Below are 12,837 nucleotides of genomic sequence, written 5' to 3' on the forward strand. Positions count from 1 at the left end.
GCGAGTAGCAAATTCCAAAGCATTTTCGAAATGAACGGATATGCAATGTTTCTTTCCAAATTAGGCAATCTAGTCTATACTTGTTTGCTGTGCGCATAACATAGGAATTCTAGGCTAATAATTGGAATAAGAACACATAAAGTTTTTAAAAACGGATATCACGGTTAGTAGAGGCCGGTCTTCGGACCGGGCGAAAGGGGGTGCTCATAGCTGACCTTCCCCGATCGTACCCAAGCTCCCGAGCCGAGACAACTCCGGTGATGACGGACATGTGGCCTTCGGCACCGAGTCAGGGTTTCCTAAATTCCCCCATTTTAAAATATTTAGGTGGCGACTCTGTATCTGGCAAAGCAGTCCATGTTTGGCACTACTTTTTCAAAAATCTGTTTCTCAAACGATTTGCCAGATTTGGACTCTTTGGTTCAGATTAAGAACCGTGACTACAAATCGAGAGTCCGAACTGTAGCATGAGGCCTCACGCGGGCGCTGTTACACTCATGCAAAAAATGATTGATCTCCCCTTTCCCACCTTTTCAGATCTGCATGAGATGGGAGTACAGATCGAGGATGTCTTGAAGCAGGGCTTGGTTGACAATGACAGAGAGCAACCCAGGAGAACCTTCAATAACTGCAGTACGAATGCAGGCACAAGCAGTACTGCAGTCGCCAGATCTCAGGAAGTAAGCATGGTCACCACCAACACCCCAAGAACCCTTGCGGCTATGCCATTCACCGGTGCGTCCGGTAGTAGTTCGCAAATAGCTAGATACCCACCCAAAAGCCAAAGAGCCGTCACTCCATTATATATGCCCCTGTCCAAAGCTCTGGGGGTTTTAATCAAAAAAGGGAACTTAAAGCCCCTAGAGCCGCGACCATTGCCGGAAAAACTCCCCCTTCCCATAACCCAACCAAATACTGCTCGTTTCACCAACAGCACGGTCATGACACTAACCAGTACTTCCGATTATGCCATGAGATTCAAGATCTCATCGATAATGGGGTGATCATGCCTCTAGAGAAACCCAATGTCACAACCAACCCTCTCCCGCCACACAACCAAGCTCCACCCCCCAAACGTATCAACTTTATCCAGACCGGGGTTACGGCATACGACCCCAGCATATACATCACTCATTCTCATCTACCTAAGCCAGAGGTGCTCCTTCCGGATTGCACTGACTTGTGCATGTTGGACATCTCCAGAACCCAACCCGAACCAATGGTGGTGACTGTCGAAGACAGAACAGGGAAGACTTCAGTACAGAGTGGGATTGTTGAGTCAGAATCTGAGGAATCTGGGAGTTTTCCTGAGGAGGTATACAGTCCGAGTGACTACATTTTGTCAATAGGCCAGGTTGGGCCAAATATGGAATTGCCGGCAGGGGCAGAGCTTTGTGTGGTGCTGGGGGATGGATTTGGTTAGAGGATAGATGACTTGGCGGCTATGGAGGGGGATTTTGCTGACCTCCAATTCTTCAATGAACAAGATCCAGAGGGCATGGTAGTCAACTGGTCTGATTTTGAAGAGTCAGCAAAGGTTACCGGATGGCTTGATGACTTACTAGACGTCACCGAAGAATCTCAGTTGGAACAGGGCCCGGCAGGGGCAAGGACATCAATTGTGGCCGGAAGGGCTGGAGATCAGAATGCATCACCGGAGAGCGCCCGTGTCGCGAATTTCGCTCAAGATTTGGGCATTTTGAATGCAGGGATTATTGAACAACAAACTGCACTGATGCAATTAGAACAAGAAGGAATCAAAGAGTCTGAGAGAATTAGGAAAGCCAAAGCCCCTGTGGGGACTGAAAGTGTTGTATGCACAGGAACGAAGAGTGTTGCGAATGCGTGGACAGAAGGTACCATGAGTACAAGGACGGTGGTAACAGAGCCAAACGGGTGTCTGTTGGCTGCCAATAGAATGTGGTGGGAGGACGATGATCTATGTCTTGTCCACACGGATGAGGACGGGGGGAGCAATCAACCAGATGATACCTGGTACATCGGCGAAGTCGATCATATAACCAGGAGCGAGCAATATTTCAAGGCCCCGCATTTAGACCAACCAGAAACGTCCGGGAAAGACAAGGAGGCAGAGAAACAGAGAGAGAAGCAACTCGAAGAAGAGGCTGTACTGAAGTAGTTGAAAAAGATACAAGCAGACATCTCCATCTGGGGACTGCTTATGGCTTCGCGAGTACATAGACAGGTCGTCCTATCGGCAATGGATAAGGCCAAGCTCTCAATAGAAACCACGCCGGAACAGCTGGTGGGATTGGTCTTTCCGGGAGGAGCTTCCCTGATGTTGACCTTCTCCAACAAAGAATTGCCACCCGAGGGTGCGAATCACAAAAAGCCATTTTACATCTCTGTGGAGTGTAAGAGCAAATGGATACCGGTGGTTCTTGTTGATACTGGGTCCACCATCAATGTGTGCCCGACAAGGACAGCCTATGCAATCGGGTTAAAACCCACAGACTTTGCGCCAACCACCCAGGTAATAAGGGTGTATGATAACACAAGTAGAGAGGTGAAGGGGACTGTGCAAATTCAAACTAAGGTTGGTCCGGGACAACATGAGATAGACTTTCACATCCTGGAAGTTCCTGCAACCTTCAATCTACTCTTGGGGCGGCCGTGGTTGCATTAGGTAAAGGCAGTTTCGTCCACCTTACATCAGATGTTGAAGTACCCCAATGGGAACGGAGTAGCCATCATTTTTGGAAATTCGTCAATCCATCCACCGCCAGAAGTATCTATGCCAGTCTTGGAAATTGAGCACGGTATGGAGGATGTGTTCATGTCAGGTTTTACCCTGGCTGAGGCCCGGTTCGTGCAGAACATCTTAGTTGTTAATGTGGGGGTGTATGTTAGTGCACAATCAGTATACCTCATGAACAAGCTTCAACACATCCCCGGGATAGGATTGGGAAAGAGTGGTTGGAAGGGCGTTGCAGCATTGGCCGAAGTGCCACACAACCCACATACCTTTGGCTTGGGTTATCTGCCCACCAAAGAGGATTGGGTGAGAAAAGGTAAGGAAATGGCTGGGAGAGCCAGAGCGCAGCAGGTAGGGAAGCCTTTTGAGTTGATGCACCGGCCCATTCAGGGCACCTTAAACGGACGCTTTGTCTGAGAGGGGAAGTACTTTCCATTTTGTGGTTTCCCAGAACCGTGGATAAACGAAGAGGAGTGCCGTGTGCCAGGGTTTGAGATTTTCTTTGACCTACAATTATCCGGAGATGACGTCGCCGAAGAGTAGACGGACCCATTAGCTGAGGCTGAGCAGAACAAGAAAGTGGAGTCTGAGGACGCTGAAAGTGAAATGGGGGTAGTGCTAGCGTGTCTACTTTCAGATCCTCCGATCGATCAGAAGTATTTGGGGGATAACTTCTCGGTGTCTATGATCGGGAATGAAACAGCTGCGGGCCTACCATCAAACATTTTGGATGCATCCATTGCACCCTCTCTCATCAGGCAGTACGAAGAGGGATCTTTATCAAGCAGCACCGGGTCAGGTAGTGAGCCGGAATCTGATTCCATCGAATCTGTTGAGTCGGAATCAGGTTCTAGCTCGACTGAGTCTGAGTCTGAGTCTGGTATTCCTGGGGGTGACAACCCGGATGCCACAGTCCTGTCTAGTTCGTCTTTTTCTTTTTCTTTTGAGTCTGTTGTAATCGAAGAATCGGACGATTTGGATGTGCTTAATGAGAGTGGTTTCTGAGTACTTTTCTGTGCCCTTGATTTATTGCATTAACTCAGACTTTCAAAATTTTGATGAAAACGACGAGGAAGAAATTCTTTCGATTTTGCAATGCTTAATTGAACAAGAGCAGGAAAGATTTGTTAAACCCTTAATGGATGAAATCACTACTGTGAATATTGGTACTGAGGAGGACCCGCGGCTGGTCCAGATCGGGTCCACGTTGTCTTCAGAGGAACACGAGCGCTTAGTCGCTTTATTAAAAGATTTCAAATTGTTTTTGCGTGGTCCTACGAAGACATGCCTGGAATCGATCCTGAGATTGTACAGCACCGGATCCCTCTTCACCCCGAGGCCTGACCCGTTAAACAGAAACTCAGAAGGATCCGCCCCAACTGGGCTCTCAAGATTAAAGAAGAGGTCACAAAGTAAATTGACGCAGGGTTCCTGCTGGTATCCGAATACCCAACTTGGTTGGCCAACATTGTGCTAGTGCTGAAGAAGGATGGTAGGATCTGGGTATGCGTGGATTTCAGGGACTTGAATAGAGCTAGTTCGAAGGACAACTTCCCCTTGCTGCATATCGATGAGTTAGTGGACTTCACAGCGGGGCATGCTTTGCTTTCATTCATGGATGGCTTTTCGGGCTACAACCAGATAGTAATGGCACCTGAAGACAGAGAAAAGACTGCATTCACCACCCCGTGGGGGACTTATTGCTATAGGGTAATGCCATTTGGGCTAAAGAATGCTGGAGCTACATATCAACGGGCCGCGACCACAATATTGCACGACATGATCCACAAAGAGGTAGAGGTGTACGTGGATGACATGATTTTCAAGTCCAAAGAAAGAGAGGGCCACTACACCGCCTTGCAAAAGCTTTTCCAAAGGATTAGAGAGTTTTGGTTGTGGCTGAATCCTCAGAAGTGTACGTTCGGTGTTACAGTAGGGAAAATGTTGGGGTTTCTGATTACACAGAGAGGTATCGAAGTCGACCCTTCCAAAATCAAGGCCATCTTAGAAATGCCACCACCAAGGACTGAAAAGGAGGTGCGAGGCTTTCTGGGTAAAGTGTCACGACCCGAACCCGCCCCTATGGGTTAAGGACATGACCGGCCAGTAATCCCGTGATTACCTACGGCCTCAAACCGACACAAGATGACTTGTCAGAGTAAAGGGGCCAAACAAAAGCAAAAATTTAAAAACTTTGTCCATAGAGCCGTGCTTATATGCACATCAAATAGGCCACACTCAGATACGTTAATAACCCACATCAAAAGTACAGTTCCACAAAATTCATTACAGACAGAATCATCTAAAACGAGTCAACCTATGACAGACTATTTATAGACATACATAAAGTCCCTGCCGGCAAGACAAAATGTAATTACATAGCAAGAGGCAAGGATAGGTCTCAAGAGTGAGACGTAAGGCTGACTTCCTCCAAACTTGGTTTTTCCCTAGCAGACTTCACTGGGGCTGGGTTTGGACTTCCCTTGGCTCACCCTACAAACACATGAATGAGCGTGAGCGATAGCCCAGTGAATAATATCAAAGACAGAAGTCATATAAACAATATGTGCAGTTATAGAGAGTTTAGATCAAGTGACTGTAGTTCGAAACATATTGGCCTTTGGCCCATTCTGATTTCCATCTACGTCAAAACGGCCTTCCGCCCATTCATTTATGTCAAAACGGCCTTTGGCCCATTCATTTATATCAAAACGGCCTTTGGCCCATTCATTTATGTCAAAACGGCCTTTGGCCCATTCGTTTATATCAAAACGACCTTTGGCCCATTCATTTATGTCAAAACGGCCTTTGGCCCATTCATTTATATCAAAACGGCCTTTGGCCCATTCATTTATGTCAAAACGGCCTTTGGCCCATTCATCTGTATCAAAACGGCCTTTGGCCCATTCATTTATGTCAAAACGGCCTTTGGCCCATTCATTTGTGTTTATTCATATCGGACTCTCGTCCACAATTCCGAATAGCAACTCATAAAGCTTAAAGGAAATAACAATTGGACATTCACAAATATTCAAATATCGATATTACTCACAGTGATCGGCTTGTGGATTTGCCCTGGAACTTGACCCTACACATTTCATGAGCACAAAAGGGTCACTAACAGTTCAATCCGTTCTTTAATTCACATATCTCTGTAGACGCGCCCGCGGAGGGGGACCTCGCTGCTACAGTTCGGACTCGATTTTTGTTGTCGCGGTTCTTAATCTGAACCAAAGATTCCAAATCTGGCAAATCGTTTTGAGAAACAGATTTTTGAAAAAGTAGTGCCAAACATGGAATGCTTTGCCAGATACAGAGTCGCCACCTAAATATTTTTAAAATGGGGAAATTTAGGAAACCCTGACTCGGTGCCGAAGGCCACATGTCCGTCATCACCGGAGTTGTCTCGGCTCGGGAGCTTGGGTACGATCGGGGAAGGTCAGCTATGAGCACCCCCTTTCGCCCGGTCCGAAGACCGGCCTCTTCTAACCATGATATCCGATTTTGAAAACTTTACATATTCTTATTCCAATTGTTAGCCTAGAATTACTATGTTATGCGCGCAGCAAACAAGTATAGACTAGATTGTCTAATTTGGAAATAAGCATTGCATATCCGTTTGTTTTGAAAAGCGCTTTGGAATTTGCTACTCGCAAGTAGGCTAAAATACGGATTTCAACGAGTTTTTCCAACTCAAACAATCCAACCTCCACCCACAGGCATTCAAAACAGTTTATCTCATTTAAGCACTTAGCCGCATGGCAGGCATACTGTCATGGCAACACTCACATACATGCGGGATGCTAAAGCATAAATACTTACATCGTACTCCGTGCCAAAACAATAAACTAGTTAGCAAACATGCATGTCCTAGTTCATGTTAAAAATGGCTAATGCATCACATGCAAAAATGCAATCTAGGTAGGCTCGGCTAACCCTAAACATGGCATATGAAATGCGATCAACTATCACATATTCAATTTTGAAATTAAAGTACGAATGCAGTTAGCATGATGTGCCGAGCCTGATGCATGTCAACAAATGCATGAATGCACGCATGCATAGCATAAGGTATGCTAAAATAAATGTGCCCTAATCTACCATCATAAGCAGGTAAATAAAAGGGAAGAAAGAAGTGGGGTTGGAAGACATACACACCACCCACACACACTTATTACAGATTTGCCCTCACTCGGAGGGACCAAATAAATATTACAAATTAATTAACTACGCAGGTTAATTAATAATTACAAATTAATTAATTTAATTAACAAATTAAATTAAGCTAAGAAAACAGATAAACTGCCTCGGGAAACGCGCCGCCATGCATAGGCTGCCTCTGTTTTCCTTCCTTCACTCCTCTGGAGGCTGTCAAAACCTCAGGACTGCATCCCTGGACTCTGGGGAGTGCCACCGGCTGAGTGGAATTACCACCGGCAGTGGTGTGTGGCCATCGGCACAAAATGAAGCTGTCGGCAGAGTAATTGTTGCCGGTCGGCACCTTACACTGCCGGTCGGCAGAGTGTTCCTGCAGAATCTGCAACTGACAGCAACAGAGGGCAAGGCAAAGCATGGCAGCACAATTCAAGGCATATATGCACCAACCATGTCCCTTATCGTGATAATGACTCAAAGGGGCATGTGCCTCGATTCTCGGACCGCCAATCACGCATTTCCATGCATGATGGCCCAAAGAACCAAGTATGCAACTTTGATTTCAAATGCATGCAAACCAAATCAAACCAAAGTCCTAATCCCTATCACCAAATCAAGGGGCAAGGAATGCATGCAAAATGCAATGCAACCTAAGCATACAAGCTAAGGATGCAACATGGCATGGGGACAAGCTTATGCAAGCATACAAGCATACATATGGCAATGCAAATAGATGGGAAGATGGACTTAAACATGAATTAGGCAGCTCTAAATAGGCCTAAAACAGTAGCCATAATGCTAAAATGAGGGGCCAAATACACATGCACACATACACATGTTGAAAGGCCAACACTTGGGCACAAGTTGAACAACCCTCAAACACATTTGAAAGGGGGATCATGGACTAATTAGCATGCAACATGAGCTCTAAAAATGCATGTTAGGATGGTGCCAAACCAAGCAACAAAATCAAGCCAAACATGCAACAAATAGTCCAAGTGTTCAAAGCAAACCAATGGGGCATTGAACTACACTTAGCAAGACCAAACATGGCATGGACTAAATGACTAAAAACAGAATTTTAGCACATAACTTAAGGCCCAAAAGACCACTTAGATGGCATCTAAATGACTCAAAAACAAAGGCATGCACAAATGGTCAAAACATGGAGGATGCAACACATGCTTCCAAAGCATCAAAGAGGCATGCAAGGCAATCAAGCAAGCATGAAAATGGGACTGAAATAGCTTATAGAGTGGTCCCAAATCACCAAAACAATGCAAAGATGCCATGCTATACATTCATATGCTCAAGGCCAACAAGCCTAAATACAAAGGAGCTATATGATGCATGCCAAATTCGACCCAAACAACCTAGGACAGACCTAGAACATGGCAAAACATTCACAAAATCTTCACAAGACTAAGCCTAAAACATGCTCCAACAAAGGCTAACAACCTAAGACATGTTAAGGCATAACAAGGCATTACAAGGCAACTATGCTAAGCATGCATGGAGTACCAAAACCAATTTAAAATCATGTTATATTATGGATATGTAAGCATGAAAAACAGCCTAAACATGCTCAACACACACTCAAGCATAATGCTCTCTCAAGAGGCCAAAACATGCCCTTTTCAAGGACAACAAGGAGAGGGGGTGGCCCTCTCCTTCTTGGGACTTCAGGGCATCATCTTTACCACTGAAATCCCTCAAGATTTCAGTGGTGAAGAGACCCCAACACCAAAATCCCGGAGCTAGCACAAAATGGCTCAGAATGAGGCCTTTCAAGGCCTAAGGGGGGTCAACCAACCTCAAACAACAAAACACTCTTAATAAACAATAAAGAGGGCCTAAAAATAGAACGTTTTTGTATTATACAATAAGTACAAAAACAGCTCTAACATAGGTAGAAAATCAATGCAAAAATGGGGAAAAAGGAGACTAGGTTCTCACCCTTGAAGACCCCTTCACAAATGGTGCTCCAATGGCCTCCTTTAGCTTGAATCCAACACCAAAACTTCAAAATCAGTCCCTTAGAACCTCAGTTCCAAGAGGAAGGTGAAACACTAGGTGTTTGTGTGCAATAGTAAGACACAAAACACCTAGTGCACAAAAGAGAGGGAAAGAGATATAGGATGTGTATCTAACTCAAACCCTAAAACCAGAGCTTAACCATGGCTGTTTTTGCTCTCAAAATATCTTAAGTCTCTAACCCTCTTAAGCCAAGAGACCTCTCCTCTCTATATGGCACTTCTTGTCTTGTAAAGCTTACAAGACAAGCTTCATAAGAGGGAGATCCCTCCATACACGTGTATGGAGGGGAGAAAAAGGCAAGACAGCTGTCTTAAAATATCTGCAAAAGCAGATGCACAGTAATCGGCCGGCCAAAAATGCCATCTTGGCCAAAAAGAGTGCCGGCCGGCACTAAAAAGTGCTGACCGGCAACAAATAGTGCCGGCCGGCAATATACATTGCCGGTGGCAGCAAAAACCAGTCGGTGGCCTCTAGCCACTGCCGGTGATGGGTGGCGATGGTCCACAAGCCCTACCTTGCCCTTCCAAGGCAAAACACAAGTGTTTGGTGCAAAACCAAACACTAAACGGTCGAGTTCGGAGATCCTGAGGCAAGGCACGCGAGCCGAGGCCTCCGGTAACTCCAAACGAACACAAACATGGATAATCACCGAGTGTTCCAAGCGGTGACGTCCAAGTCTTGAGGACGGTCAAAAATGGGGTGTCTACAATCTCTCTTTAGGCTTAATTCACATTTCATTAGCTCATTTACAATGCTTACCATATGTCTAAGAGTGCTTACAAGTGAAAGAGAACGGAAAACAGAACTCAGCATGCAAAAACAGAATCTCAGAAAACAGGGTCCCCGCTCGAGCGTGGACTTCCCCGCTCGAGCGGACCCTTAGGTCTGCAAAAGTACTGGTTGCCTTCAATTCCAGCTCGAGCGTACTGCCTGTCTACATAGCTCCCCGCTCGAGCGTCAAATTCCCCCGCTCGAGCGGGAACCATCTCTGCAAAAATGCTGGGAGCTCGATTTCTCCGCTCGAGCGGCACTTCCCCCGCTCGAGCGGAATTCAAAATTCTGGAAATTCCAGATTGTGTTCTTGAGCTTCATCTCGACATTCAAAGGCTCTAAATGCATGATTCCGGTCCAAACTTCACATAATCATGTACTAACATGGTATAAACATAGAATTACAACATATTGAAGCTCAATTTCATAATTTATCTACATGCATGGCTCATTTTCCACCAACTCATTACCAATGTAACCATTTCATGCATTCAAAGCTTCTACTTCCATGGATTGTACATACATGTGACATATAACCTTCATTCTCGTCTCATATGATGAAAAGATGGTCAAATACATGGATTTCAACCAAAATTGCAGCATGAGTCATGTAATTCAGGCTCAAATATGCAAATTCAAAACAATACACACATGCATGCATGTATAGTCTTCAAATTCATCAAACCAACTCCTTTCATGTTCTAGATCACAAATTAATCTTCAATTCACGAAATCACAACTCAAATTCATGAGTTAGGGGTTGGTTACTCACCTAGGAGCTTTAATCTTCCAAACTCTAGTCAATTCTTGAGTTAAATCTTCAAATTCCCAAGCTAGAGCCAAAAATTGCTCAAGCCTCTTCCTTTCTCTCTCTATAGCCGGCCTCTCTCTCACTCTCAATTGTCTAACTCAGATTTTGAGTTTTTAGAGAGCTAAAGGAGAGTGCAATGCAAATATACAATAAGCCCCACTAACAAATATTTTAATATAAAATAATGGGGTACTTAATTTATTAATTAAATCAGTTTAAATTGACCAGAATCAATTTTCAATTAAATTTCACCGTAGGCTCTAAAAATTATGCCAATCACAGTGGCGTAATCAATTTCGGGTTCTGTGGCCGATAAGGCCCTCAATTTAATTCCCGAAGCGAACTATTCAAATAGATGTTCCTACGGCGAACAGATAGAAATTCAAAATCATATACATTCACATAATGGCACACAAATCACATCAAAACGCATAATCACATACATATTAGGGACCAATTCACATAATACAGAACAGGGGTATCACAGTCTTCCCCCCTTTAGGAAGTTTGGTCCTCCAAACTTAAGTTACCTTCGTCGGGAAACAAATGTGGATAGGTTAGACGCATTTCCTCCTCTTTTTCCCATGTAGCATCTGTCCCATAGTGTTCCTTCCATTCCACTTTCACCATTTGAATGGATTTGTTTCTTAATTCTTTCACTTGTCAGTCAACAATTCTTTCCGGCCATTCAGCATATTCCATATTTTCATCAATAGCAACCCGGTGATAATCAATCACATGCAACGGGTCTCGGAGGTAACCCCTCAACATTGACACGTGAAATACATTATGGATTTGCTCAAATCCCGGTGGCAAGGCAATTCTATAAGCAACTGGACCGAGTCTCTCCAAAATCTGGAACGGCCAAATGTAACGGGGCGACAACTTGCCCTTTTTCCCAATTCTGACTTGGCCTTTCATCGGAGAAACACGGATGGACACATGGTCACCAACCTCATACTCAAGGGGTCTTCTCCTAACGTCTGCATAGTTCTTTTGTCGGTCTTGAGCTGTTTTGAGCCTTTGCCGAATGGTTTTGATCTTTTCAGAAGTGTCTTGCACAATTTCTGGCCCTAGCAAAGCTCTATCTCCGACCTCTGTCCAACAAATAGGTGATCTACACCTCCTACCATACAAAGCCTCGTATGGTGCCATACCGATGCTGGAGTGGAAGCTGTTATTATAAGCGAATTCTGCAAGTGGTAAATAATCTTCCCAACTCCCCCGAAAATCCAACGCACACATACGAACCATATCTTCCAATGTCTGTATCATTCGTTCTGACTGCCCATCTGTCTGTGGGTGGAATGCAGTACTGACCCTTAGTTCTATTCCCATAGCTTCCTGCAAACTTTTCCACAATCTAGATACGAATTTCGGATCTCTATCCGACACAATAGATACCGGAACTCCGTGTAAACGGACAATTTTATCAACATAAATAGTAGCCAATCTATAAGCAGTAAATGTAGTTTTGACAGGCAGAAAATGTGCAGATTTAGTCAGTCTATCAACTACAACCCAAACAGAATCCATACCTCGAGAAGTCCGAGGTAGGCTAACAACGAAATCCATAGTCACATGTTCCCACTTCCATTCAGGAATAGGGAGGGGTTGAAGTAGACCGCCTGGTTTCTGATGTTCAGCTTTGACTTGCTGACACTGAAGGCATTTGGACACAAATTCTGCAATCTCTTTCTTCATGTTAGGCCACCAATAGGTTTGTTTCAAATCCCGATACATTTTAGTGTTGCCCGGATGCATAGCAAATACGGACCTATGGGCTTCATCTAAGACCCTCTTCTTTAGTTCCGTGATATCTGGGACACATATTCGGTTTCAGAATTTCAACATTTCATTCTCGACACTGAACTCCGCTTTTGGGCTTACTTCAAATTCGTCAATTACCTTTCTGAGGAACTCGTCTTCTTTCTGTTTCTGCTTGATTTCATCAATGATTGCCGGCTCGGCTGTGATAGCGGCTATCAATTCGCCCTATTCACACACCACCATCTCAATTTCAGACTTTTCAAGGTCTTCCAAGATCTCCCTCTGTTCAGTAAGCAAACAGGCCATACTCCCCATTGATTTTCTGCTCAAGGCATCAGCAACTGTATTAGCTTTCCCAGGGTGGTACTGAATTTCTAGGTCGTAATCTTTTATTAGTTCCAGCCACCTTCTCTGACGCATATTCAACTCCTTCTGCGTGAAGAAGTATTTCAGGCTCTTATGATCCGTGTAGACTTCACACTTTGCCCCATACAAATAATGCCGCCAGATTTTCAAAGCAAAAACGACTGCGGCCAATTCAAGGTCATGTGTTGGGTAGTTCTTCTCGTATGGCCTC

The 12,837-nt window shown here is 44.7% G+C and overlaps 1 protein-coding gene across 1 annotated transcript in view; it reads left to right on the forward strand.

The window, feature by feature from the left end:
• Positions 1–1,444: 1,444 nt before the first annotated feature.
• Positions 1,445–12,837, forward strand: part of LOC145819475 (ATP-dependent DNA helicase PIF1-like) — a 36,192-nt gene continuing 24,799 nt past the window's right edge. The window contains exons 1-2 of the mRNA XM_082913478.1: positions 1,445–1,595; positions 1,710–1,856. Of these exons, the coding sequence (XP_082769604.1) occupies positions 1,445–1,595; positions 1,710–1,856 (298 nt within the window). The remainder of the gene's footprint in view (positions 1,596–1,709; positions 1,857–12,837) is intronic.

The sequence above is a fragment of the Camellia sinensis genome, chromosome 2 (genome assembly GCF_055761805.1).
Source record: "Camellia sinensis isolate YWXY chromosome 2, ASM5576180v1, whole genome shotgun sequence".
NCBI lineage: Eukaryota > Viridiplantae > Streptophyta > Magnoliopsida > Ericales > Theaceae > Camellia > Camellia sinensis.